At 54.3% G+C, this 27,671-nt stretch overlaps 1 protein-coding gene across 1 annotated transcript in view; it reads left to right on the top strand.

Moving 5' to 3' along the window:
• LOC106893955 (collagen alpha-1(I) chain-like) overlaps window positions 1–27,671 on the top strand; it is a 69,733-nt gene that overhangs the window by 23,308 nt on the left and 18,754 nt on the right. Inside the window, exons 7-30 of the mRNA XM_014952316.1 lie at window positions 4,211–4,472; window positions 4,559–4,953; window positions 7,407–7,451; window positions 8,507–8,626; window positions 12,337–12,375; window positions 12,683–12,736; window positions 13,688–13,741; window positions 17,082–17,189; window positions 18,329–18,382; window positions 19,389–19,442; window positions 19,576–19,620; window positions 19,819–19,872; window positions 20,640–20,684; window positions 21,326–21,379; window positions 21,466–21,510; window positions 21,856–21,909; window positions 22,219–22,263; window positions 22,792–22,845; window positions 24,020–24,064; window positions 24,660–24,713; window positions 25,162–25,269; window positions 26,922–26,975; window positions 27,223–27,276; window positions 27,477–27,521. Of these exons, the coding sequence (XP_014807802.1) occupies window positions 4,211–4,472; window positions 4,559–4,953; window positions 7,407–7,451; window positions 8,507–8,626; window positions 12,337–12,375; window positions 12,683–12,736; window positions 13,688–13,741; window positions 17,082–17,189; window positions 18,329–18,382; window positions 19,389–19,442; window positions 19,576–19,620; window positions 19,819–19,872; window positions 20,640–20,684; window positions 21,326–21,379; window positions 21,466–21,510; window positions 21,856–21,909; window positions 22,219–22,263; window positions 22,792–22,845; window positions 24,020–24,064; window positions 24,660–24,713; window positions 25,162–25,269; window positions 26,922–26,975; window positions 27,223–27,276; window positions 27,477–27,521 (1,941 nt within the window). The remainder of the gene's footprint in view (window positions 1–4,210; window positions 4,473–4,558; window positions 4,954–7,406; window positions 7,452–8,506; window positions 8,627–12,336; window positions 12,376–12,682; window positions 12,737–13,687; window positions 13,742–17,081; window positions 17,190–18,328; window positions 18,383–19,388; window positions 19,443–19,575; window positions 19,621–19,818; window positions 19,873–20,639; window positions 20,685–21,325; window positions 21,380–21,465; window positions 21,511–21,855; window positions 21,910–22,218; window positions 22,264–22,791; window positions 22,846–24,019; window positions 24,065–24,659; window positions 24,714–25,161; window positions 25,270–26,921; window positions 26,976–27,222; window positions 27,277–27,476; window positions 27,522–27,671) is intronic.

Consider the following 27,671-nt stretch of genomic DNA (forward strand, 5'->3'; position numbering starts at 1 on the left):
TTAATCCCTTGGAGCTCCCTCTCCCCCGCAGTCGGTAGCGCTGTGTGGCAAGGAAAAGGGAAAGAAATGACCACGCTGGGGGTGAAGGGGCTATGAAATGGAGATAGAAGGAGAAAACCTGTTGTAGCCAGGGCAAGTTTCTGTCTTTGCTCAGCTCTGGTTTCACAGCCCTGTTTTGCCTTGGACTGGAGTGGGGAGAGAGGGAAAGAATATATCTGATAGCTTGTGTGACGGGAAAGCAGTGAAGGATCCTGTCTTGTTCTGCCTTGACTGTGTAGGGGACCACAAAGCTGACCTTGCAGTGAGTAAAGCAGATGCCTGGTGGCTCTGTCCTCGCCCTTCCCACACGCCACGTGGCTTCAATCAATGCTCCAGCAACTTTGGGGTTGAAAAAAAATATGCACAAGGGGTTGGTGAGCTGACATCTGTGGTTTCCTTAAGATTTGGGTCCTACATCCATGAGGAAGGCCGTAGGGTTGGAGGAGAACGTGGCCAGCAGGGCTGTGCTGGTTCGCTCTCCAGGCCGTGTGGATGCTGTCGCAGGGGAAGGAACGCTCTTTCCTTGGTTATTTCCTAATATTTGTGGATGGCTTCAGCTAAACCACGGGATCTTCTGCTGGAAAGATGCTGCATTTGGGATGGAGTTTCTGATTAGCTGATCTAAGGGCAGCAGGGACAGGGCTTGTCCTCCCTCGGATCCCATTCCCAGTGGTTCCCCACTCAGCACCGTGCTCTGTAGACCTCAGGGGAGGTCAGTGCAGCTCCATGATCTGCCTGAAAACTACTCTAGCACCAAAAAAACCCCCAAATTGGTGCAATTCTGATGCACGCGGTCCATGTGTGTGTAGTGTGTCCATGTGGTGAGCTTTGTCCAGCTTGCAAGTCTTCCCTCAGACCAAGAGCCAGCAGCTTCCCAGGCTCCCATGGCACTGAGCAGAGGGCACAGGCTGGTCCCCAAGGTCACCTGGGCAAGGACATGCCAACTGGCCACACCGGAGAGCTTGCCATAATACTCCAGGTCCAGCCTGCCCCTGCTGTGGATGAGCAGCCCTGGCTGCTTCCCTGCTCTCCCCATTTGAAGCCTGATTTCCCTCCGCCTCGAAGGCAGCAAAACCACTGCGATTTAATTGGCAGCGTGTTTTTAATTTGTTCCAGACTCTGCAGGCTCACTCGGTGCACATTAGCGTTTCTCCCGATGACAACAGCTTCATCGCAGCCTGTCCCCTTCAGGTGCTTTGCTCTGATGACTTTGCACAGAGCTTTTGCTGCTTGTTTTCCTCAATCTCCCTGAATTTTACCCAGACTCTGGGTACTGTTTAGGAAGCACAGGTTTTATCTTCCTTTGCACTCCGGGGCTGTGATGGTAACGAGCTCTCCTGGAGATGGAAGGAACCGTGGGCTGGGCAGTGCCCAGGGGAAAATCTGAGGGCATTTAATTGCTAAAGGCAGCTCGAGGGAGCTGGCTGGAGATGAATTAGGGTTGGCTTTTCCTTTTCTAAATCGCTTCTTCCTTCTCTTGTGTTTTATGCATTTTACCCTCCAGTTGCATCCAGGGGTTTTTCCAGTCTGCGAGGCAGGACAGACCACAGGTCCTTGTTAGGGGTGTCTGGGGAAAGAGGGGCCGACTGGTCACCTCTGGTCTTTGCTTTCCCACTTCCTATCTCTGTTGCCTTTGCTTTTTTGTCTTTTCTGCCTCATCCTGACCTTTCTCAACCCTTCCTCCTTGGTGCTAGGTTGCCACTTGCCTACTTAACACCTACCATAGACACCGTTCTTTAGAAATAGGGCTATCGATGCCATTTGGGGCATAAAAATCCTGGTGATAGAGGAATCCTGGTCCTTTGGCTTGGGATGTGTGCTACGTGGCCAGAGGAGCAGAGTAACATGGACACATCAACTGCCGTTGCCTCTGCCTTTGGGGGCCTCAAGTCTCTGTCTGGGTGAAAAATTTGTGTTAAGGGCTGAGGAAGTGGGAATATCCTTGTTTTTCCAGAAGCCTCTATACACAGAGACTTGTCTTGGCATAGAAAAATATTGAGCTCACTCTTTGGGGGTGAGTATCATGACTTCAAGGGGAGTTGGAGGTGGTTGGCACTGAGCCCGTCTTGGTAGCAACTGTAGGGATTAGAAGGCAACAGGAGTCAGGTACTGTGAGACCTGGATGTAGCCGAGGGTGGGTTCCTCTGGTACCTACACATAGTCTTAGGCCCATCCCTCGTGTATTTACCTCCCCCAACAGCTGAGGGACCAACGAATGTGGGTGCATTATGGGCCAGGCCATCCTCCTCCTGTGGGTGTGACAGTGAAGATGTCCAGGGGTTGTGCCCATGGCTGGTATCAGCAGTAGGTTTTGGCACTGCTAATTTTTCAGGAGGATGCTCATTTGCCCTGGTTAGAAATTCTTGTGGGGAAAGTCTTTTTGGGGTAGATTTTAGAAGGGGAAAAAAGGTTGTCAAAATACTTTATTTTGATATTCAAAAAAAAAACCAACACACTTTTTCTGATTTGAGATGGGGTTTAGCTTTTAAAATCACTTGCAAGTGAAAGATTGAAATCAAAGTAAATTATAACAAATTCTATATAACAAACAAAGAGAGGACCCTCCAAAAAAAAGTTTTCATAATTGGGAGCAAAGCATTTCCACTGTTTTTAAAAACAACTCTTCAAATTTGACATTTGAAAATTGAAAGATGAAAATTTTCACTTTTCCTCCCCACTTGGCATGGGAAGAGTTGGGAATTCTTCAATGCGATGGCGTGGCATCTGGCAGCAGAGCAAAGGCTTCAGCAGCTCCTGTTGCCTTTGGAGGTCCTCTGCCTCCCAGGGCCCTCCAGAAGTGGGGTTTGGCTGCAATACTCTTGGGTCCTTATCTGCAGAATCATTGGTTCTGGCAGGGAAATTGTTGTTTTTTCTGCTTGCTGTTCACGCAAATCCATGTTGGTGCTCCCAAGCAAGTATCTTGGGTCTGTGGTGTGGGACAGAACTGGAGTTGAGTAATGGGTTCAATTGACAGAAGATAGGATGAGAGAGATGCTTCCTATGTCCTTGTACCTCTCTGCTCCTTCTGTAGCCCCGCAAGTCAAGCGTGGGCCTGCATCTCCCTCTAGTGACTTCTCACAGACTATGTCTCCATCAGCTGCACAGCACCAGACCCAAGGAGCCACCAGCCAGGGCTGAGGTCCCACCAGCTCTTCTCGGTGCCACGCACTGGGTTGTCTGTGCCCTGTGGGGCTCAGTGGGAGCTCAGGCTCTGAGCAGGTGTTGGTGGGCATGCGGGGCTGATGGAGATACTACCAGGAGAGGTGAAGGTCCTTCACACCCACCAACCAACCCAACCCTAGGTCTGTACATGGGTGGCCCAGTGTGCCAGCCCAGTCTGAGACACTGACTCTGGTGCTAGATGTAAAAGTGATTTTTTAAATGCAGGAAACTCTCTGAAGTTTAACTCCTTTTTCACACCTGACACTTAGGATGACTTTAGATATTTCTACTGACGTTGCAGTTTTCCTCCACTGGGAGTTTTCCTCCACTGGTGGGTGGTGCCTGGTCTCTGCTGATGGTTGTAGGGTTGAAAGAGCCATTGAGACCCGCACTGTCCTGCAGGGGCTAATTAAGGTGACCGCTGAAGACAGAGCGAGTCCCTTGCCAGCCACTGCCTTAAATTAATTGTCTGCAGGCGTCCAGGAGGCTCCACCTGGGCTTGTGTCTCTCTTCCCAACACTTGGAGGTTTGCCAGGTTTGCAGCTACTTGGCTGAGTGCTGCAAGCTCCTGTACCGTTCCCCAAGACCACCAGGAGCCTCCAAATATGCCCAATCAGCAAAATTAAAGGCCAAAGGGACAGACCGATCCCCGGTGTGACTCTTTGCATTTGCTTGAATTGTTTTAGTAATTGCTCTCAGGCTTGGATTTCTATCATGAGGCTCTGGGCTCTTCTCTTGATGCCCCTCCAGCATAGAAAATGGTGTTGGGGGATCATTGCAGTGGGACTCTGAGAAGGAGGTTCATGTTGGTGTGGCCCAGGCCAACAACGGGCTCATGTCCTTGGCGAAGGGCGAGTTGGGACTCCTGCCTGGGGCTGCCTCATCCCCCACAGCAGCAGTCACGCACCTGGGAAATTAAGAAGCACAAGTGCGTTGAGCAGGGAAGTAGGGAAAAAAAAGTGAAAATCTGAAATTTCCTTTTTTTTTTTTCATCCTTCTTACTTTGCAGGACCCCAGACTCACCAGTTCAGATTTGGCCCTGGGGCCACCTTGGACGTGGGAGAATGCCCAGGAGACCCTCAGCCTTCAGCCTGATGGAGCCCTGATTTCTCTCTCTCCTACCGAGATGCCATCGGCTGAGGAGGAGGAAGAGGGAAGCCTTTCTATTGAGGATGAAGGCTTTGAGCTGCTGAATTCCACCTATAATAAAATCACCGGCCCTGGCAGGCCAGGGTTTGGCAGGAGCAGCCCATGGGTTGTTGATAGCTCTGGTGAGTCTCTAGTTATGGCTTCCTCCATTTCTCCTGCTCACCATCACGATGCCTGGTGATACCTGATGGTGCTTTTATCCACCCAGGTCCCTCCATCAAAACACAAAGAGCAGCCAAGAAGGAGCGTGCCTCTGACCCCTGGGAGGAGAACGTCACCACAGAGAAGCTGACGGGTGACACAGGCACCCGGCGGCAGCTCTTGCCCAGCAAACCTGGCGATGCCATCACTGATCTGGATGTGCCTGCCACCTTCACCAAGGTCTCCCCATCGGGACATCAGGCAGCTGCCCCAAAAGGTCCACTGGGGACGGGGTCAGCGGTGGGTGTTCCGGAGTCTCCTCTGGTAGCACCCAGCCCTGCTGTCCCAGGGCTTGGGGACAGCGTTGCCCACCCAGGACATCCCATCCCACCAGTGGCACATGGGCAGCATGGTCATGTGAAGCCAGGGCCACCAGGGCTGCCAGGACCACCAGGGCTGCCGGTGAGTGGTGGAGGCGATGACTATGGGAGGAGAGGGATAGGTGGTGGTGCAACTTCTCCTCCAGAGTGGGTGGTGGGCACAGGCCAGCAGCTGGCCATGACAAACTGAGCAGGGAAACCTTCTCCATGAAGGCAGCGTGGGGCTGTGCACCAGCCTGGCCCTGTGAGAAGGTTTTTTGATGTCCCTGAAGAAACTTGACTGGCAACTGGAGACATGATTCCCTTGTCCCTCCACCCTAGAAGTCCTCTCAAATCATATAACCACGCTGTCAGTTTTCATTTCACCCTGGTCCTGCCCAGAGGCAGGTTGAGGGGCTCAGAGGGGGCTAAGCCACTTCCTCCAGCCCCTGTCCCCCAGCATCAGCCTGTGGTCTCCTTTGGCATCACTGTCCTTTGCTTCTCTACCCCAGAGATGTCCAGCATCACCCTGTGACCCCCTCTGGCATCTCTGTCCTTTGCTTCTCTACCCCAGAGATGTCCCAAAATTTGAGGCGGTTCCAAGTAGAACGTTGAATTTGTCGTGAAATAAATTTTTGATTATTTTTCAGATGATTCATCCATCGTAGTAGAAGAAAAAAGGGAAATTAAAAAAAAAATTAGTAAATTTAGAAGAGATAAATCTTTAGAGCAGTCATCAGTCTTCATTGAGAAGTAGCTGAAAAATGTTTTTACATATTTTCCCACGTTTATTTCTTCTGCCAAAATGTTTTCCCTAATTTGGTTAAATATTCTTAAGAATTCCTCCAGGAAATTGCATTTCATTTACCCTGTGCTGCTGCCAGAAGTGACCACGGGCACCTTCTCCTCCCTCCCTGGGCAGACACCCACATGGAAGCCCTCTGGGATGCCCTGAGCTTGGGGGCTGCCCTGGGGGGTTCATCCGGATGCTGAAGGGCCGGTCCCCACACACGGCTGTTTTTATGGCTGTGTTTGAGGGACCCGACACTAAATTCATCATCAAGGAGCCAGGCTTTGTAGGATAATGGTTAAATTTAGGACGGTTAGCTTCCCCCTCAAACCATCTCCTTGCTGCTGCAGCTATTGCCTGCAAAAATAGAAGAAAATGGCAAAAGGAACAGATGCTGAAGGATGAATAAATCTCGGGAGTGGAGGAAGCGTCATGGCATGTGACAGCCCTGCTGTCAGCCGGCAGGAGGGGACCCAGCTGGGAGGGAATTGCTGTTTTTCCCCCCTGTAGAAAAAATTGAGATGGATTTTCTCTTGGTCATGAGCATCCTGGGTGGAAACACAGATAGAGGCAGCTCTATCCCGCTGTGAGGAGTTTGAGTTTGAGGTGCTACAAGGGGATGTAGGCTTGAAACTGCATGGTTAGAGCTATTATTTCAGCTAAAATTATGTTCTGAACCTGCCAACCTTTCCTGATGTTTTATTACTGCTCCTCAAAGCTGAAGACAGGCTCTGCCCTTGCTGCTGGTCTCCAAAGGTCCTCCTGCCTCCTTGGTTCTTGTCCCACCAAGCCCTATCCTGAGCCATGGTAGGGTTTGGGCACATAGAGACCAGTTATGCACCTTCAGGTTCCTTAGATGGTCTCCAACCTGATCTTCTCCTACAGTGGGTGGTTCTTCCTTCTCATAACCACTGTATTTGCCTTCTGCGACTCGGGCAGTGTGGTTAGAGCCCTTGCCGATGAAGACCAAGGTGAAAAAGTAATTCAGTACCTCAGCCTTCTCCATATCCCAGGTGACCAGGACTTTTTACTGGGCTCAGAGAAAAGCTGTTTGGGAGCTCCAAACAAAACCAGGGGCTGTAATTGAAGCCAACAGGAGGTGCAGCTCTGCAGCAGCCGCTGTGCTGCAGCCCGGCCTGTTACTTGTCTCTGCTGACATCTCCCAGGTAGTTTTCTTTCATCAAGAAAAATCCAGGATCTCCCATTTGACTTTATTTCTGTCCAGACAGATGCTTCGTTAAGCCCTGGAGAGGGGTCACCGCTTGGCCAAAACGTGCACTTTGGACTGGAGATGGGGCTAGATCAGATCTCGCACAAGTTAGAAGCCACAGATGTTTACATCCTCATCCAAACTACTGTTTGAGTGTGTGGCTGTGATCCAGCTTTATCATTTCTTCTTTTTTTTTCCTAATGCACTGCCTTTCCTCTCCAGGTGTCAGGAAATGTGCTCCTGCTCCCTGGCCATATGGTCTGGGCCGTTTCTGTGGTGGATGGATGCTGCAGGATTATGCTGCTCGAGCAGAGCTGCTTTCTGATGCAGGAAAGGGGAAAGGGAACCACATCAAATGGGGCGCATCTTCCACCCCACCGCTCCTCGGGGTGTTTCGTTGAGACTTGGTGCTGCTGTTTTTTGCTCTGAATTAGCTCTTTCAGTTCTTGCTTCCCTGGGGCTGGGATGGCCCTGGCCGTGGCACTGGTCACCCAGCCACCCTGGTTGTGAGGTGTCCCCCTTTGGGGTGTCACTGTTCTCCTCCTTTGCCTTTCAGGGCTGTCCTGGGAGACGTGGACTGGTGGGACCCAAAGGAGACAAAGTGAGTATCCAGGAAAACGCGGGAAAGTACAGGTGTAGGGTCCGGAGCAAAGACCATGGATGGTTTGGGTTGATTTGGGTGTTTTCCATCAAGAGGGCAGTGTGAGCTTCTGAAGCTGCAGTCTGGTGGCCCTTTATGTGTGTTTGGAAAAGGAAAGGACTGTTTTTACTGGTATTTTAAGGCCAGGCTCAGGACTGAGATGGTGGCATGGACAAGCTGGTTTCTCTCCTCTGAACCACTTCATGACTCTGCAAAAGTGACAGACCAGGGGGATGAAGCACCTTTAGCTCAGGTCACCTGGAGGAGGGATGCTGGCGTATCCCAAAGTGCTATATCCGCCAGCTCCACTTGAAGGCACATCTGTCCTCCAACACCATGTTGGTGAGACCCATGGCTGTCCTTCCTGCTCCAGGAACCTGGTGTGGAGCAGCCAGCTCAGCACAGCTCGGTCTCCTACTGCAGCCAGCATTGCCCAGTGCACTGACAGGTGCTTGGAGATGCTCTGGATTAAGGGTGGTGCCTCAGTTTCCCCATTGGTAAACCAGTGAGCGTGCTCCCAACCACAGCAGTTTCCATCTTTCCTGAGCTGCAGAGGGGCAAACTCGTTGCCCCAGGAGTCATGTCACTTCTGTGTGCATCAGCTCTGATACCTGTGGCCTTTAGATGGGTCTGGGCACAGGCATGTCCACGTGAAGCTCATTCCTTTTGCTTTCCCTGTTGTCAGGGTTATTTTATAGAATCGTAGAATGGTTTGGGTTGGAAGGGACCTTAAAGATCATCTTGTTCCACCCCCTGCCCTGGGCAGGGACACCTCCCACCAGACCAGGTTGCTCCAAGCCCCCTCCAACCTGGCCTTGAACCCCTCCAGGGATGGGGCAGCCACAGCTTCTCTGGGCAGCCTATTCCAATGCCAGTTATTTAGGTCTTAATTAAGAGCTGGTTTGAACCCAGGAATGTGCCCAGACCCAGAGGCTGACCCGAGTCAGAGCCTGTGTCCACCCTGTGTTGACTGTTCAACCCCAGCTGATTTTAAGGAGCTGCCCTTGTCTCCCTAGGGATACCCCGGAGCCATGGGGCGGACGGGCCCCCCAGGTGACCCAGGCCCTGTGGGCATCCCTGGTGTCCCCACCATCGTCCTCTGGAGGAACTCCAGGGAGGACTGGCAGACATTCACGGTGAGTTATGGCCACAGCGGGCGAGCGCTCGGGGAGCTCCTCTTGCACTTCCCATGCAGGTACCGTTCTCCTCTGCTGGGATGGGAGCTGGGAGGAAGGGTCTGTGATGGTTGGTGGTTCCTAATCTGTTGGGTAGGAGTATGGAGATGGGTAGGAAGGTGGGGGCAGAGGGAGGATGCCAAGGAGAGAGGTGCTGCTCACTGGGACAGCTCTGCAGGCAGCTCTCCTTGGCATCACGTGTGCCCTGCTTACATTTGTGCTCACATGGCCATCCCTCTTTCCCTTCTGACTGGGAGATCTTATATTCCCGTGGTCCACACACAGCCTCCCAAGGGTAGTTCATGCCCTCCCTCTGAAGGACAGGGCCCAAAGAAGATGGTGACTCCACTACCTCCCTGGGCAGCCCATTCCAAGGCTTAATAACCCTTTCAGTGTAAAAATTGTTCCTACTCTCCAATCTGAACCTCCCCTGGAGCAACTTGAGGCCATTTCCTCTTGTCCCATGGCCTGTTCCTTGGGAGAAGAGACCGACCCCCCCTGGCTACACCCTCCTTTCAGGGAGTTGAAGAGAGCGAGAAGGTCTCCCCTCAGCCTCCTTTTCTCCAGGCTGAACACCCCCAGCTCCCTCAGCCTCTCCTCACCAGACTTGTCCTCCAGACCCCTCCCCAGCTCCGTTGCCCTTCTCTGGACCCGCTCCAGCAAAAAAGGGCCCTCAGGCTTTGCTGTTCTGCAGGCAGAACCCTTCCTGTCCAAGGACGTTGCTGCAGAATGTGATTTCTTTGGTGCACCACCACCACCTTGGATGCTGAGGCGTTGGGAATGATGGAGGGAGCAGACGCTCTGGGCTGTGTTTGGGAAGCCGAACCCGGGGGGCTCTGGGCTCCTGGCCAGTGCTCCCGGCGGGTTTGCCTGGTGTTTTTTGGCCAAGTGCCTATCTGGAGGGGAAGGCGGTGTCTGGCGAGGATGACGTGGGGCACCCGAAAGCCTTGCCTGGGCTATTGTGTCTGTGGCCGTATGACCCCGGCGGTGCCGGCGGCGTTTGGCTCGGCAGCAGGAAACGGGAGTGCAAAGCCACGGGGTTGGGTTTTGCTAATCTTTGTTGAGATAGCCCAGGGGTGACAAGCTGGGGGCTGGCTGCTGTGAGGACAGGGGGGGCCGTCTGCTCCTGCGGCCCCCTACAACTTACCAGGGGGTGGGGAGGGATGGAGATAGGCTGTGGCTTGGGATAGGGCTGCTCTTGTGAACCTAGTGCTTGTGATCTGGGGGGCTTTGGGGGGATGGCATCCTGGGCTTGTTGGCTCAGCCTCTGAAAATGAGAGTCAGAGGAGGCACCTCTCAGGCCAGGGGATGTAACGCAGTGTGATGGACCAGAAAAGCAAGGGACATCCCTGACTGTCCCAGAACGGGGGATGTTGGGATGCTCAGTAGCCTCTCCAGCTCCTTCCCAGTGAAACAAGCCTTTGGTGTTCATGGGAATTGAGCAAAACCAGTTTATGAGCACTGGGGTCCTGCCCCAAGCCCCTGTCCTGCTTTTTTTGTTGACAGACGTTGGGTTTGCCAAGAAGTTGTCTCGGTGTGACTCGAGGGGCAGGAACTGTTGCTGTCTTGTTCTGGCAGCCTTGACTTTGGTAGCGGTGGAGTCCCAGAAGCTGGGAAAGGAGGAAAGAGAACAGAACCTCCTGTAGGGAAACAGGGATGGTAACCTTAGAGCAAAAGAAAATATTGCCCCATGCAAAAGGGAGGTAACCTTTAGGGACTGCCTGCTACTCAAAGGTCAGCAGCTCATGTAGCTCTGTGTGGCTTTATGGCCACAGGGTGGGCTGGGGATGGTGGCCACAGGGTGGGCTGGGGATGGTGGCCACAGGGTGGGCTGGGGAGGTGGCCAAGCCCATGCTGCAGGGCAAGCCCTGCTCCCTGCTGAGCTGTTGGGAGGGTTTTAGCTGTCCTGCTCTCAGGCTGGAGTTTTGCAGGAGGACAGATCCGTAGGGTGATCACTCCCTACATCCTCCATCCCCTCCGTTTTCGGTCCCTGTCCCTACTGTCCCCATCATGCCCTGCCGACTGGGGGTGCAGCGAGCAAAGCCTCGGCTATTTCCTGCTGAAATTGCAGAAGGCAATTAATTTCTCTTCTCTCTCCTTGGCATCTGGTGCTCCAAAGTAAGAGTTCACGTCTCCTGTGGGATTTCCCCCTCCTCTTTCTAAAAGGTTGCTTTTTTTTTTTCTTGAAACCTAATGAAATAATATCCTTTCCCAAGTGAACCTGAGTTCACTGATTCCTGAGACAAGGCAAAAGCCTTGGCCGGGCTCCAACCCCTCCCCGAAAAGTTTTTGTGAGCAGCTTTTGAGAGAAATGAGAACTGGCTGGACATGAGGACCATGGCCTGGCCCTGGCAGGCTGGCAGGGACTGCGCCCGTTCACTCACAGTCATCAATTTGGGATCAACTTGAAAGGAACCGAGATGCCTGGTACGGTATTAGAGTCAGTTAAATGCATCCATCCATCATCTGCCCCCGAAAGCCCGGTTTATTATTAGAAATATTTCCATATGTTGAAAGGTCTGTGTTTATTTTCGTTAATGAGTTCCTTGGCTTTTTCCCTTCTCTCTCCTCTGGTACCAGAGGATGGATCTTTGGCGGGGCAGGGGGGAGAGATGACAACAGGACAGGAGGGGGTTTCCCGGTGCCCCGAGGCTGAAGCTGGGGAGCACGTGGGAATCCTGCCCCTCCAGCTGCTTGGGATTGGGGTGAGGAACAAGGAGGGGGGGCTTTTCTCAGCCTTTGATGCAAGCCAGGATTTGGAGGAGCTGCCTGGGCCATATGTCTGGCCTCGCTGTGGGGAGGAGGAGAAGGAGGAGGAGGAAAGGTGGGTTTTGCCTCCTGAGTGACTGTGGTTTGTGCTGCTGGGAAGGCAGGAGATGGTGGCTGGTAGCTGGAGATGGGCGTCGTTGTGTTTCCTGGTCATCTCCCCAAACTTGGAGAAACCTGGTTTGGAAATGTGTGAGGAGGAGGCTGCACCATGAGTTTTTAGAACCTTTAAGCTGGCTTTGAAATACGTTGGGATTATCTGTGGCTACGATGGGATTAGCCCATCCTGTGGCTTTTTGGTGTATTTTTTTTTTTTTTTATCTCTTTGTGGTCATCTGATCTTCTAAAAAAATTGGACTTATGTGAAAGATTTGGCTGCCAGGAGCAGTAAGGAGAAAGCCTGCTGGCCACAACTGCTAGGGCATCATCCCCCTCTAGGGCTTCAGATGGGGCTGGATGGGATGAGGTTTCCCACCTGGGGCAAACTTCAGTGTCAAAAACAGCTGGTTTTAGTCAAACCTGAGCTAAATATGATGGTACCTGCACTCACCAACAACACATTTCTGACCTCTCCATGTGCAAAACATTCCAGGTGTCCCGAGGCTGCTGGGACATCCATGGGGGAGCTGAGTTTCAGCAGACTTCACAAGTGGGGTCTCTGTCTTCCTTTGCTAATGAGGCCAGCAGTTCCTTATCTCCTACACATTGTCCTCAGATTAAGCCCTGTCCTGTGACTTGCATACACATCATATAAAAAAAAAAATAAATTAATTAGACGACTGGCTCATTGCTGTGTCTTCCCAAGCAACAGGAAAAAGACTTTGAAGCCAGAAGAAAGGGATTTAGGGTTTTTTTTTTTAACATTTTGCTTTCTACCCTTTTCTCTCCCCCCGTTCTCCTTTCAGCAATCATCGTTTTACCAGCTCCTACACGCAGGCTGGCCGGTGAGTATCGCTGTTGAGCAATTTTCTGTTGGTTTGGGGTTTTCTCAGCTCGCTCGGCCGGGTTTGCCTCTCTCCAAGCACTTCATCAGTGAAATTTCTTTCACTTTTTGGTTTATCTCTTCCAGAGAAAACCCGGTGCGCCGCAATCATCGTTTTACCAGCTCCTACACGCAGGCTGGCCGGTGAGTATCGCTGTTGAGCAATTTTCTGTTGGTTTGGGGTTTTCTCAGCTCGCTCGGCCGGGTTTGCCTCTCTCCAAGCACTTCATCAGTGAAATTTCTTTCACTTTTTGGTTTATCTCTTCCAGAGAAAACCCGGTGCGCCCGGGCCCCCAGGACATCCTGGGAAAACAGGAGCACCCGTAAGTAGGAAATCCTCTCTCCAAGCACTTCAGCAGTGAAATTCCTTTTACTTTTTGGTTTATCTCTTCCAGAGAAAACCCGGTGCGCCCGGGCCCCCAGGACATCCTGGGAAAACAGGAGCACCCGTAAGTAGGAAAAACCCCAGTGTCCCCTCCGTGACGGGGTGCTGATGGCCCCGCTGTCACCCCGACCAGGCTGGGGCATCTTGCAGAGTCAATGTCCCCTGTCCCACAGCACAGTCCTGGGCTGCCCCGAACAGGATCCACTGCCTGGTGGCTTCTGGCATGCTGTAATTAAGGGTCTTGGGATTGGATTTCAAAGAAACCTAATGGTTTGCTTGTCTGCTTCCCACCAAAAACTGGGTTTTGATATCCAACTCCCTGGGTTTTGTTGGCAGACACGGCCCCCGCCCCTCTGTCTCTGCCAGCTGAATGGCGCTGGCTTATCTCCCCCAGGGCATGGGGTTCCTGCCCCCTGTGTTTGGACAGGGGCCATGTGGATCCCTCCCAGAGGCACAAAACCAAGCTGGAGAACGGCTGATGCAGTACTTGTGGGGGGCCAGCCCCACACCAGGGGGTCTGCAGCCCCCTGCCCACGCAGCCCCTGGGTTTGCTGGGTGATGCTTCCCACCCAGCTGGCCTCTGCCAACGGGGCAGTGCCAGGAGGTAGGACAAATGAAGGGAAAACTCCCCATCCTCACCTCCAGTAGGGCACTAAAGCCAATGAGGAACCAGGTCTGTTGCCACCTCCAAACCTGCCCTGACCACAGAGCCCAAAGCCCAAAGGGAGGGGGGTGTCCAAGGGATGCGAATCGTCCCGTTCTGCCCTTCCTGAGGCCACCTCTGCGCATTGCATGTTGTCCCCCTCATCACAGCCTCCACTAGGTTGTCCTCAGCACGGGGTGGGATGGTGGGGACATGTTTGTTGACTCGATTCCTGTTTGTGTGCAGGGACCCTGCGGAGAGCCAGGGGAGCCGGGGGAGAAAGGCCAGCGGGGGTACACGGTGAGTGGGGGGGCTGGTGGGGACACCTGGCTGTGGGGGGATGAAGGACTTGGCTCTGGGGAGAGCCCAGTTTGCAGAGGTTGGTTGTGTCCCTGGGGCTCTCCTGGGGACCCTTGGAGACCCTGTCCCTCTTGGATCAAACCCTGGAGCGCTGGATGAGGAAGAATCATTTGATGCCAGTTTGGGAACCGTGCAAGTTTGAAGGGTCATGGAATCATAGAATGGTTTGAGTTGGAAGGGACCTCAAAGATCATCTAGTTCTACCCCCTTGCCCTGGGCAGGGACACCTCCCACCAGACCAGGTTGCTCCAAGCCCCCTCCAACCTGGCCTTGAGCCCCTCCAGGGATGGGGCAGCCACAGCTTCTCTGGGCAACCTGGGCCAGGCTCTCACCACCCTCAGAGGGAAAAATTTCTTCCTGAGATCTCATTTAAATCTCCCCTCTTTCAGTTTGAAGCCATTACCCCTCGTCCTATCATGACATGCCCTTGTAAAAAGTCCCTCCCCAGCTTTCTTACAGGCCTCCTTCAGGTACTGGGGTGGTGGGAGGTGATGCCCTGGTCCTCTCTCTGGGGACCTTGCTGTGGCTGGCAGGGGTGACCTCCATGGCAAGCTTGTTCCCCTGACCAGGTCCATGCTGCAGCTTCTCTCACCCTGTTTTGCAGTGCCCTACTCCAGCAGGTTCATGGGTTCAACACAGTCCTTTTAGGTGATGGACTCTGCCATTTGTCACCTGATGGCTTCCCAAGCAGGTGGTCACAAGCTGGAAGGGTTGTCCCAACAGCATTCTGTCCTTTTGTCACCTTTTGGAAACCACCCAGCTCCTTCCCCATGGCTCTGGCTGGAGGGACATGTGAGCTCTGCCCGTGTTCAGCGATGGGTGCAGTGCACCCTCATGGGACCCAGCCACCTCCCTGGGGACAGAGGGAGCACAGCTGCCTGTGGGGTTATGATGCCCCCATGGGTAAAAGGAGAGGAGAGCAGATGACCCAGTCTCTCAGCATCATTGGAGATTTCCACCTGCTCTCCCACCTGTGCTTGCTGGTACCCAGCCCTCGTGGGAAGAGCTGGTGCATCCTCAATCTTGTCCCTGATGCTCAGGTGTCCCCCGAGCACCCCCTGCCTCTTGCTCATTTGTCTTGGCTGCTGCTGGACTGCTCTGAAGGGACATCAGCTCCCATTCCTGCTGCTCCTCATCTCCCATTCCTGCTGCTCCTCATCTCCCTGCTCATCCAGCTACTGGAGCAATCATCTTCCTTCAGCCCTCCAGTGTTTACCATCCTGGAGAGCATCTCCCCAGCAACCTTGACCACAGCACCCTCATCCCCTTGGCTCCCTCTCAGCAATGACCTTCCTTTCCTCCTGTCGTCTTCTTTGCCATCGTGACTGTCTCTCCAAAACTGGGGTGGTTTTTGGTCTGGCTTGAGAAGAGGAGCCAAGGACGAGCTGGGCTTACAGGGATCGAAGCTGGAGGAGGATTTGGACAGGCTGTTGAGCAGGACCCAGGCTGGTTCCTGGCAGCTGTGTTGAACCTTCAAGTCCCAAAAGTTCATGGCAAAAGTTAGACTTGATACTTTGAGCAAGAACTGCAGCTACTCCATCAGGAGCTGTGTGTCTGCTCTCCATCACACGTCCTGCTGCCAGGTCCCCTCTCACCCCCGGCCCCACTCCCTTGCAGCAGGGATGCACCTCGGGGATGGTGTTTTACCAGCTGCCAACATCTGGAAGGCGTCACTGACTCTGTTAAGCCGGTTGAGTGTAAACACTGGAGTCTGTTGGCGTAGCTTAATCATCAGGTGCCAAAATTATTCTCCGTCTTTGCATAAACAGGATCTGCGAGGGGCGGCAGCAGCTCTGTGGGGGTGGGGATTAGCACAGAAATGGAAAAGAGCAAATTTTTTCCACCCATCACAGTCCATCTGCAAGCCTGATGTCTGGGGTTTGGGGGGCTGTGTCATGGCCACATCCCTCTGCTCTCACTTTAGCATCTTCCAGAGGCTTTGCACAGCAGGTTCCCAACAGGGAAACCCAACTCAGCGTTGGACTCTGCTCTTGACCAGTCTGGGTTGATTTTGGTTAAGGTTCACCATTCTACTAGACCTTGGCCCAAGAGGTCTTTGGTGCCCATTCAGGCTCTGCCAGGTCTCGACTCCTACCCAGGTGAGGCCAATGGATGGCAGAAGGGGTGAGGAAGAGGAGGAGGGATTTCATCCATCTGCCTCAGCCCCTGAGCTCATGGTTGGGTTGGGTTTGCCCATGGTCTGTTTTGCATTTGGCCTGTCTGCCCAGGTTCACCCACCGCAGAGCACAGCTAGAGGTGTGTCATGGCCCAGGTCTCTCTCTTAAAAAATCAGAAATAACTATAAATATTCACCAAAGCTGGGACTGGAAGTGGAATGGGGCAAAAATGCTGGGTTTTGGGCTGGCTGCTCCCAGTATATGTGGGTGCTCCCAAGCACAGGGGATGTGTGTGGCTGCTTGTGTGATGTTGAAGCCCTTGGGAGAGGGAGATGGAAAAGCAAACCTCCCCAAAACAAGCTTTTATATTTTTGCAGCCAGATTCTTCACTTGAGAAACAACTGAGGTAACTGCGTCTTTCTGCACTTCCTTCGAACTCTGATTTTACAAATTCAAACAAAGTCCAACTTTTGGACTTGACCAAATGTTCCAAAATTTTGGAGAAATCCAAACAATCAAAGTGGTTTAGAATTATAGAATGGTTAGAGTTGGAAGGGACCTTAAAGGCCATCGAGTTGGAAGGAACCTTAAAGGTCATGGGCAGGGACACCTCCCACCAGACCAGGTTTGAAGGGAAACGTTTTCTCTTTGTTCCAGACTGTTCTTTATCCTGCCTTAATTCAGAATTGCCAGTGAGCTAAGGGGTAAAAAAAAACCTGCTGCCCCTAAACTTTAGCTGGTGATGCCCAGTCCAGAGGATCTGCTCAGGCTCTTGCATGGGGGAAAGCATCAGAGATGGCTTTGAGCATAAGCCCTAGATCTGAGAAGCAGATGCAGAGGGTTTTGGGTTGACGTTCTCCTGATGCATCGCTGCTTCTCTCTCTGCCTTCTACCTTGTTTCTTGCTGTGCAGCCACTGGTTGTGACCCTCCCACAGTTTCTGTCCGAGACCCTGGGCAGATCCATGGACCCAACACGTGCAGCCCCTGGATGCATGAAGCTTCTCCCCCCACCAGCCGTCCCTACCTCCTTGCAAAGCACTTGGTGTTCCACAGGTGTTGCTGCAAAAACACAAAGCAGGCAGAGTTTGGTGTTTAACTTACTGGTTTCATAATGATGTGGATTTTTTAATTTTCCATGCTTGCCTTTTTTTTTAATCCCTAGGGTGAACCCGGGCTCCAGGGCCTGCCAGGACGTGTGGGTTACCCCGGCTCAGATGGATTCCCTGGCCTGGATGGCAAACCTGGCCCATGGGGACTGCCAGGAGAGCAGGTGAGCTGTGGGCAAGCAGGGGCCGTGGCGTGGCTAGCATTGGGTGGGCAAGCTGCAGCCCTGAGCCCCAGGCAGGAGACAAGGGGCTCCTAATGCTCCTGATCTTAACGTTCACTTGCCTTCTTCAACTAAAATACTCCTCTTAACCTGCAAACCCAGGCAGGGATAGGATCATAGAATGGTTCAGGTTGGAAGGGACCTTAAAGATCATGGACTCATGTAGGGTTGGGAGGGACCTCTGGAGATCATCAAGTCCAACTCCCCCACCGGAGTGGGTCTACCCAGAGCAGGTTGCACAGGATCTTGTCCAGGAAGTTTTGGAATGTTTCCAGAGAAGGAGACTCCACCACCTCTCTGGGCAGCCTGTTCCGGTGCCCCACCACTCTCACAGGAAAGAAGTTCCTCCTCATGTTTAGGTGGAACTTCTTATACTCAAGTTTGTGCCCGTTTCCTCTTGTCCTGTCCCTGGGCACCACTGAAAAAAGACTGGCCCCATCCTCCTGACTCCCTCCCTTTAAGTATTTATAAGCATTGATCAGATCATCCAGTTCCAAACCCCTGCCCCAGGCAGAGACACCTCCCACCAGACCAGGTTGCTCAAAGCTTTGTCCAGTCCTAAATTAGTGCCTTGAGGTTCATGTTTCCCCCTCCAAAAAGGGCTGTAAAACATCACACGTGTGTGTTAAAGTGCAGCTGGGACAACCCAAGCGCTGCAGATCCGGTGCTGGGCCTGAGCACGAGGGCTGGGCTGCTCTTCTGCATCTGGACCTCCCAGTTGCTTTCACAGGAGAAAATAACCGGGGGGACTAAGAAAGAAATGAGAAAGAGCATTTATGGGCTGCCTGGATCATGTTCAAGCTACGAAGCTGGTCACTTGGTGGTGTGACAGTCCCTGCCCCTTTCCAGACCCCTGGGAGCAATCCCTGGGGAATTTGAGCAACGCTTCTGAGCTGGGAGATTTCTCAGGGGCTTTTGGAAGATGGTGTTGGGGACTGAGAGGTCTGAGGCTCCTGAGAGTCCCCTGGGGGGGAGGCAGCAGCTGGTGGCAGGGTGGGGAGGTAGGAGTTGCAGCTGGGCATGGGTGGGAGGCACTGGGAAGCCCCTCAGCACCCACTCTGCTCCTTCCTCCTTCTCCCCAGGGACTGCAGGGCTTCCAGGGTGACCGGGGGCTGGCTGGCGAGAAGGGAGAAGAGGTAAGGAGCTGCCTGTGGGCACAATTCAGTGCCAGTCCCAGTATGTACACTGGTGTCCCAGTATGCCAGCCTGATGTTGTGTTAGTGTGGGATGCCCTGGTGTCACCCTCCTGCCACCCAGGGGGATCACCCTCGCTGCTGTGCCCACTCAGCCTCTGGCCATGTGAGTGCCCTGAGCTGGGGGAGTTGGGGCTGCTAGTGCACATCCTGCAGTTCCTCACCAGAGGAATATAAAGAACAAGATGTAAAATGTCCATAAAAAAAGTAAATATTAGTGGTTTCTCTCGCTTCCTTCCCACCCAGTCCCTTTTAAGCCGAAATGTTTAGAGCTACCCAAGAGATTTTGGCACTGAGTTCCTCTGAGGTCTGATGAGACTGGGGTGAAACCCAATTTCTTCTTTCTAAAACTGCTGCCCCCCATGGTTTATGATATTTCTTTTCTGGCCCGTACTTTGTACCCTCTTGCCTGTGAGCACCATCCCAGCATCAACCCAGATGGAGAATCTCTCCTCCTTGGGCTTGACCTCTCAGCAGCTGTGGACACGTGAAGCTTTACTCCACTTTCACAAGCCCATCGAGCTGTTCTGTTCCATCCCCACTGCCACCGTGTGCAGCTCAGGGCACCCTGGCATCTCCCAGGCACCAGCAATGGGCATGGCCCTGCCACCCACTGCAGGGAGCCCCATCCCAGCCCAGCAGGTGCTGGGACACCTCCATGTCACCGTTGTGCATGACGTGGTGTAACCCCAGCTTGGGACACACGAGCTGAGTAACCACAGCAGGGTGGGTGGCTGTCCCCTCTGCTGCAGGTTTTTTCTTCTGGGGGTGCCTCCTTTAGTACAAATTTGAGGGTTCCCACCCCCCTGCACAGCACTGACAGCCCTTTGGGGCCCAGCAGCCACCTTTTAGCTCCTGGTGGTCCAGCTGGGGCTCACACATCCTCATTGTTCCCATTTCAGGGTTTCTTGGGTGACCCTGGACCAGTTGGGGAGTGTTCTCATTTCAGGGTTTCTTGGGTGACCCTGGACCGGTTGGGGAGAAAGGAGAGAAGGGAGCGAAGGTGAGGGTGCCTGTCCTTGCTCTTCACAGCCCTGCCTGGGTCAGGCAGGAGGTTGGTCCACCCCTGCCATGCCCACCCCCTGTCCCCAGGTAACCCTGTTCTCCATCGCTCAGGCTGCTCTTGGCTTTTCCAGGGGGTGAAGGGAGAAAATGGCCTGCCAGGTCCTGCTGGGCTTCACGTGAGTCACTGTCTTGTGATGGCTCCTTCCCTCCATCCCCTTCCCTGGCCTGACCCCTTTGTTTGTCTGCGATGGTCCCAGCTCCATCCCTGGCTCCAGCCCACGTTCTCCTGGCTTTGGGCAAAGCTCTCAAGGTCTCTGACCCTCCTGGAAGGGATGGGCACCTTGCTGATGCCCTACTCCTGGCTTCTTCCCCAGGGGATGGCAGGTCTGAAGGGTGCGATGGGCTTCCAGGGCCCCATGGGGCCAGAGGTGAGTGGTTTTGCTTTCTCTGTGTCCCCAGCCCTCCCTGAGGAAGCTCCTTCCCTTTCCACTACCACTTCCAACTGGAAAGATGGGTCCAAGGAGGGAGGGCTCAGGCTTTGCAGGTCACCGCCACCACTTTGTGGTTTGCTCTTACAAAATCCTTATTTAATACTCTTTATTCCTGAAAGCTGCACCTAAACTACATCTTCATGATCTTTTTGCATCTCTATCTTTGTCCTGGAAGTGGCTTTTATTAATAGGGAAATTGCCCTGGAGCGACCAGGCTCGTTGTCCCTCTGCACATGGGGGGCAGGAGCCCCCCTTTGCCTCCAACATCTCCTGCATGGATGTTTGCATCCCAGCTCATTCTCCTGGCTGGTGAGGGGGAGAAATGAGCCTTTGCAGAGCACATTGCATTGCAGTTTATTTTAGGTGACCACCTTCAGCTGCGATGAATCCCAGGCTGACAGCACCTGGGCTTTTCCACGCTGCTCTCAGCATGCCAATAGCTTAACTGCTGCCACCTCATTAGGAGGCATCTCAGCCAGGGAAGGGGTTGCAGTAGATCTAAAAGGAAAATTCAAGCAGTTTGGTGGGTGAATGGAAGCACCTTCCAGTGTGAAGTGGGAGAGCTGGGGGCTGGGCAGGTCGCTGTTCAGAGGGACATCAAGTAGCTGATGTTTGGTGGGAAGAAAAGGAGGATGTGAAAACTAAAAGGAGAAAATCAAAGCAAAACAGGCCGGAAAAATGTCCTCCTTTCTCTCCTTCTTCAGGGAGAAGGTGGCTCAGTGGGTCCCCCAGGACCTGTCGGCCCCATGGTAAGTCACAGCTTTTTGATTCAAACCCCTGCTGGAATGCAGGCGGTGGCTGGGCTGGGGGAGCAGCGAGTCCCATGGTAAGTCACAGGTTTTTTGGTTCAAACCCCTGCTGGAATGCAGGCGGTGGCTGGGCTGGGGGAGCAGCGAGAGTGGGGCAGGACCACTGAGGGCAGACTGGGACAGAGAGTCATGGAATGGTTAAACTTGGAAGGGACCTTAAAGATCACCTAATGCCACCCCCTGCCCTGGGCATGGATACCTAACACCACACCAGGTTGCTCCAAGCCCCCTCCAACCTGCCCTTGAACCCCTCCAGAGATGGGGCAGCCACAGCTTCTCTGGGCAACCTGGGCCAGGCTCTCACCACCTGAAATGATGCCATCGTGTCCTTGCCCACCTTCATCCTTTGTGTTGAACTTACACCTGAAAAGGATGTGTCTCCTTCAAATACAGCCTCCTGGTAGTGGGGGGCAAATTGCAAAAAGATAAATGGTGTTAAGACTCATGCACACTATTAAAGCCCCCTCACCTCAGCATCCCCACTAGCCCCTTCTGCCATGGCAGATGCCTGGGGGGTCCCATCCTGTCTCCCCCTGCGTGGTGCACCTTGCTGTGGGGTTGAGCACCCTCTTGCACTGCAGGGAGAGCCAGGCCAGCCAGGATCCGTTGGATGCCAAGGTGTCAATGGCTCTCAGGTGGGTCTACCCCGGTTCCCCTCCTTGGCTATTTGAGTTTTTCTGGTCACTGCGCTCACTCCGTCCCTCCCCTGTTCTCTCCACAGGGAGAAATGGGTCCTCCTGGTTTGCCTGGTCCCCAGGGCCCCAAGGTATGTTGGTACAATCCTGCCCCGAGGGATGGGTGAAGTTCGTGGTGATGGGGTGTCTTGGGAAAGCTGGTGGGGGTGCCAGGATGGGAGGGTGTCCCGAGGGTCACCCAGCTCAGAGGGGGGGTCTCCTCCAGCTGGGCTGTCATCTCAACCCACCCCAAAATCTGCAGAGAGGCTGAGATGGGGGTGGGAATCCTTTCTGTACCCCTTCAATGATGGGGGGGGGTCCCGTTGCCCTGGAGCTCCTCAGCAGCGTGGTGGTTCCTGGGAGAGGTTTTGCACCCCAGGCTTTGCAGGGATGTGATTCTAACAGCAGCCCCTCGTCCCCCCCACCTTGCTTTGCAGGGACCACAGGGCTTGCAGGGGAGACGTGGCCCCCCCGGTCCCAGAGGCACACAGGTAAGCGGGTCCTGGCTTGGAGGCCACCATGTCTCCAAGGTGTGGGTGTCCCCCCAACCCATGTGCTGGATGAGCAAGTAAGGAGCTCCTTGGGACTTGCCCCCGGTGTCCCCTGGGCAAGCTGCAGGAAGGGGGGGAGAGAGGGGGCAAGGGAAGGGTGATCTGATGGGGACATGGTCCCTGGGGTGTGACAGGCAGCTCCTGGGGGGCCGGGCAGGGTTCCTGTGGGCTGGGGTCTCATCCTCAGAGCAGGACGGTGAGCAGCATCTTTCTTCTCCCAAACCTTCTCCTGCCTTTGCTTTTCCCCAGGGTCCAGCTGGGATGGAGGGATCTGCTGGTCCCAAAGGAGACACCGTAAGAGCTTCTCACTGGCTGGCTTTGACCTTGATCATAGAATAACAGAATGGGTTGGGTTGGAAGGGACCTTAAAGCCCATCCAGTGCCACCCCCTGCCCTGGGCAGGGACACCTCCCACCACACCAGGTTGCTCCAAGCCCCCTCCAACCTGCCCTTGAACCCCTCCAGGGATGGGGCAGCCACAGCTTCTCTGGGCAACCTGGGCCAGGCTCTCACCACCCTCACACCAAAGTTCTTCCCCAGATCTCATTTAAATTTCCCCTCTTTCAGTTTAAAACCATTACCCCTTGTCTTCACGCTTCACTCCCTGATGGAGATGGAGCCCAGGCTTGACATCTTCCCTTGGAGAGATGGGTAGAGTGAGGTGTCCCTGTCCCTGCTTTCGGTGGGGAGAGGGGGACAACACTTGGAGCTGACCTCGTGGAGAAAGCCTGGATGTCCCTGGGAGCCCCAGGGAGGGGACACGGTGGGACTGGGCACACTCTACTTGGTGTAGCACAGGCTCATCCTACGCTCCTCTTGCAGGGCACAGACGGTGTCCCCGGGCCGAGGGGACAGCTGGGCCAGGAGGGCCCTGGGGTAAGTCCATGGGAGCAGGTGGCTGGGTGAGAGATGTCCTTGTCCTTCCCCCTTGCAGCACCCAAAGCACCACGGAGGAATGTCCTGCTCCCCCCTGCTGCCCCCAGGCCCCCACAATGTTTGTGGCACAAGTGCTGGTTCAGATGATGGCCATGTCCCTCTGGCCACGCTCATCTCCAAACTTCAAAGCTCCTCTGACCCTGATGCTTGCGGGGACCCTAGATTTTTTTTATTTTTATTTTTTCCTATGGATTTTCCAGCAGAGACGCCCCAGCCCCGGCCCTGCCTATCCCTTCCCTGTTGCGCGATGAGGTGCACCCCTTTTTCCCAAGGGATTTAGAATCATAGAATCATAGAATGGTTTGGGTTGGAAGGGACCTCAAAGATCATCTAGTTCCAACCCCCCTGCCCTGGGCAGGGACACCTCCCACCACACCAGGTTGCTCAAGGCCCCATCCAGCCTGGCCTTGAACCCCTCCAGGGATGGGGCAGCCACAACCTCCCTGGGCAACCTGTTCCAGTGTCTCACCACCCTCATAGTAATAAATTTCTTTGTGATATCTAATCTGAATCTTTTTTCTTCCAATTTAAAACCGTTTCCCCTTGTCCTATCATTACCCTTCCTGGCAAAGAGTCCCTCCCCAGCTCTTCTATAGGCACCCTTCAGGTATTGAAAGGCCGCTATAAGGTCTCCCCGGAGCCTTCTCTTCTCCAGGCTGAAAGGTGCTGAGCATAAGGAGGCTGGGAAAGCCTGGTCTTTCTCCTGCCTGACCCACAGTGTCCCAGCTGAGCAGAGTCCATTTGCTTCTCACATGCTGAAACCCCATGGTGCTGAGCTGAAAGCTGGTGCTTGCAAGAGGGATGTGGGGTGGGACGTGGGTGGTGCATTTTGGAGGCTAACAAGGACCTCGTCCCTCGTGCTGGGGGGTGCTCTGCGGGTGGGGGTAACCTGGAGAGGGGTTCTACCTCCCCTGGTGCCTGTTGGGGAGCAAATCCCATCGTGGCATCAGCAGCAGCAACCCTGCAGAGCTGAACTGGCATCTCCCTTTTACCAGCATCTTCCCATCCCTGTGGCGTGGGAGTGTTGTCAGCCTCTGGGAGTGCATCAGATATTTTCCTTTATGGTTTATTTATTTTTTTTTTTTTAACTTGCACTTTCTGTCTCTCTCTGAAGGGGTTCATTGGCCTGCCAGGTTCAAAAGGCACCCAAGGAGAGCGGGTGAGTGACGGCACCCACGTCGTGCCAGGCTTGGGATGCAGGAGAGCCACATCAGGGGCACCAACTCTTTGTTCTTTGCCTGTGTTTTGGCCTTGATGCTTGAATAGATGGGAAATGGAGTCATTTGGGAAGGCAGAGCCAGGCTTGGACTTGCCTTGCTTTCAGAGGAGCTTTCAGACACAACAGTGTCCCCTAAGATATCGTGGGAGTGCTGTAGCCTGTGCTAAGAAACATAGTAATGAGGACAAGATGCTCATCATCATTGTGCTGGTACCAGGATGGTGCAGCTGGGATGCCACCACCGGCTGCAGGTGTCCTACCTGCTGGGAGAATTGGGATTGGCACGGGGTGCTGGGGGCACTAATGGTTTGGTGGTAAATGAACCCAGAAGCTCTGGAGCCCTCTAGCCACGAGGAGCAGATCCAGTATGTACCTGCTTCCAGCCTCCAAAAGCCCATCGGGAGTAAACCCCTGATCTAAATTGGGCTAAATTGATTTTCATTGATGCCAAAACCTGATCACACCATGCTTTGGTTGCAATGAGTGGCATAATGTGGGTTCCTGAGTGTGTCCTCCATGTCTGCTGTTCTTGCAGGGCTGTCGAGGTCCAACTGGAGCCAAGGGAGACCTGGGAGCCAAAGGAGACAAGGTACCACGTACCCAGGCTTGCAGGGGGGGATTCCTCAAGCTGCTTCCTCTTTTCTTCTTCAAACATGCTATTCTCCAGCCAGTGGATGTGGTGATGTGGATGTCCAGGGACCCAGGGGGCTGTGAGAGCCAGGCAGCTCAGGTTGGGCTTCATCCCACCACGCTGCCACCCCCGACCCAATCCTTCCCTGCTCCGTCTTGCTTTGGCTGTTTAAAAATGTTATATTGCCCTGTTGCTGGTACCCAGGGATGCTCTCGGAGGAGGGTCATGGGGTGTTCACCCAGAGCAGCCTCTGGCCAAAAAAGGTGCAGAGAACCAGGGAAGCAAGTGCTGGGATCTCAGTGTGGTTCCTGCCCGTGGGTGGGGGATCCCCAGACACCATCTGTCCCTCACCATCCTGCAGCTCATGCGAGATGGGGGTCTGCATGCTCCATCTTATTCCTCCCAGGGTCCATACGGAGCACAAGGAGCCAAAGGCCCCCCGGGGATTCGGGGACAGGTTGGTTTGCAGGGCTTTCCTGGCCCCCGAGGAGCAGCGGGACCCCAGGGACCAGAGGTAAGTGGTGTGGGGTGTTGCATGGTGGGACACGTGTGTGCCCAGTGTGATGCTGTGAGGTGGGTGACATGGGGAGGGGACAGCCCTGAGGGGGTGCAGGCAGTGTGGCCAGTGATGCTGTGCCCCATCCCTGCCCGGGGTGAGAGCTCCTGCCCGCTCCCAAGCCCAGGTGATGGGCAACCTGCCTCGGTGATTGCCCAAGAGCCAGACACTGTAGGTTTGCAGGACCCTCCCCCCACTCTTTCACCACCTAATCCCAGCTCCCTCCAGCATCCCAGGCATCTCCACCACCCTCTTCCTCCTCCCGTGGGCTGAAGGCACTGGGCTGTCCCCAGCTGAAAGCCCACCTGGCAGCAGTACTGGTATTTCCAGGCTCGTTGGGGTGGTGGGAGATGGTGTGGACTCAAGGAGACCTCTAAGGGCATCTCCCTCTGTGCTGCTCAACCAGGGGAGCTTTCCTCAAAGCCCCATCCTTGGGGTCACAGGTGTCCCCAGCACCAGCAGAGCTTTGACCCAGGTGCTCCAGACCCCTCCAGCTGTGTCCCCACCAAAGCTGGTGGGTCCAGCGATGAGAGGAAAGGGCAACTTCAGGCAGGTTTCCAGCAGGTTCAAGGTCAGCCCTTTCCAGTTCCTTCAGCCCGAGCATCTTTGCAGGGTTCCTGCTGAGTCCCTGCTCCAGGTCAGCCCCTTTCACAGGTATTTTGAGAGCAGATGGCTCTCATGAACTGCTGCTCATCTCTGACTCCTGCCAGGCTCTCTGCCTCCTGGAGCCTCTGCTGCCTGCTCCCATGGCTGACATTGCCCAGCTCTGCTTCTCACCAGCTCTACTGCCTGGTCCTGACCCTCTCCAGCTCCTGAGAGCTGAGCACAGCAGTGCTCAAGGAGCCCCAGAAACAAGGCACGATTTTTTAGAGTGCTTTTTCCTGCAGAGTGAGCTGTCGAGATGGAGGAACCCAGGCACAGATCAATATTTCTACCTGGGAACTGAAGCCAAGGCTGGCTGCTTATCTCGAGGGGTTTCTAGCTTGTCAGGAGAAGCTAGACACGTTTTCCCCACCCACCTTTCTGGTCTGCAGCATCCCCCTGACTGCGATGCCCTCCCCCTCAGAGGGTTTTCAGGATGCCTGCTTGGATCTGCTCTCACCGTGGCTCTTCAGGGTGAGAAACGAATCCTCCCACCTCTCCAAGAGATGGAGATGCAGCAGGACTCATCTCACTGCCAGGCAGTGCTTTTTCCACCCAGCCAAGCAGCACTGCTGACCCACGGCATCGGTCTGGAGCAGGGGTCTGGTCTGTGCCTCCCCCCACTGGGGATGTACCCGAGCCAGCAGGAGCATCAGCACATCCATCCTTTGAATTGCCTTTAATTGCACCACCAGGAAACAAAAATATTCCACTGTGCTGTTTGGGGCCAACACCGAACCCATTGATGTGTTTTTTTTCTGGCCAGTTTTATAATCCTGGGGGATGAGGGAAGTCCCCCACGACCTTGAAGCTCAGCTGGTGCCCCAGGTCACATTGTCAACTAATTAAAGTCACCTCCACCACGCTGCCTGTGTTTCTCCCCTACACAGAGCAGGGGGATGGTAGCTGGGGGGGCAGACAGAGGATCAGACGTCGCCTTTGCCACCTCCTCTCCTCTCTCCTGGCAGGGGGAAGAAGGCCAGATCGGTCCGGTGGGGCTGAACAGCAGCGAGGGACCCAAGGTCAGTGCCAACGATTGTCACTGTGTCCCCTGGTTCCCCATGGCCTGCCCTTGTCCTTGTGCAGAGGGGCAGGGATGTGACCACCCTGCCCATGACCTCCAGAGTGGGTCCCAGCACCCAGGGGACAGCATCGCGATGCCACCCCACCATGGTGGCAGCTGGATGAGTCCCCTTGGTGCCCACCAGGCTGAGGGGAGACCTCGAGCATTGCCTAAAATGACTGCATTTTCCTCCATATGAATTTTAGGGAGGCCGAGGACCTGATGGCCCGAAGGGAAGCCCAGGACCGCGGGGAGCCCGGGTAACTCATGGGGTGCTGCTACTTGTATGTGAATCTTGGAGCATCTTTGTCCATGGGGAGCTGAAACAACCCTGGAGACCTCCCGCTGGGTGGCTTGGGGTGTGCTGGGGCTGAGCATCTTCAAGCCCCAGCTTTGCCTCCAAATCTGGAACTTCACTGCTGGCAGAAGGATGCTTTTCTCAATGCTTGCTGTTTTCCAGGGCCGCGTGGGTCAGCGTGGGCTGGTCGGTGTCCCTGGGCTGCCTGTAAGTAGGAGATGACCCCGGAGATGACCCGGGATGCAGCTGGATTGTGGGGTTAGGCTCTGCTTGGGAATTTGCACAGGATAAGCCGGGAAGGAGCAGCCCAGGCTTTTGCCCGTTGCACGTAGCATTTTGACAAACCACCTGCCCAGC

The sequence above is a fragment of the Calidris pugnax genome, unplaced genomic scaffold (genome assembly GCF_001431845.1).
Source record: "Calidris pugnax isolate Ruff unplaced genomic scaffold, ASM143184v1 scaffold135, whole genome shotgun sequence".
Lineage (NCBI taxonomy): Eukaryota > Metazoa > Chordata > Aves > Charadriiformes > Scolopacidae > Calidris > Calidris pugnax.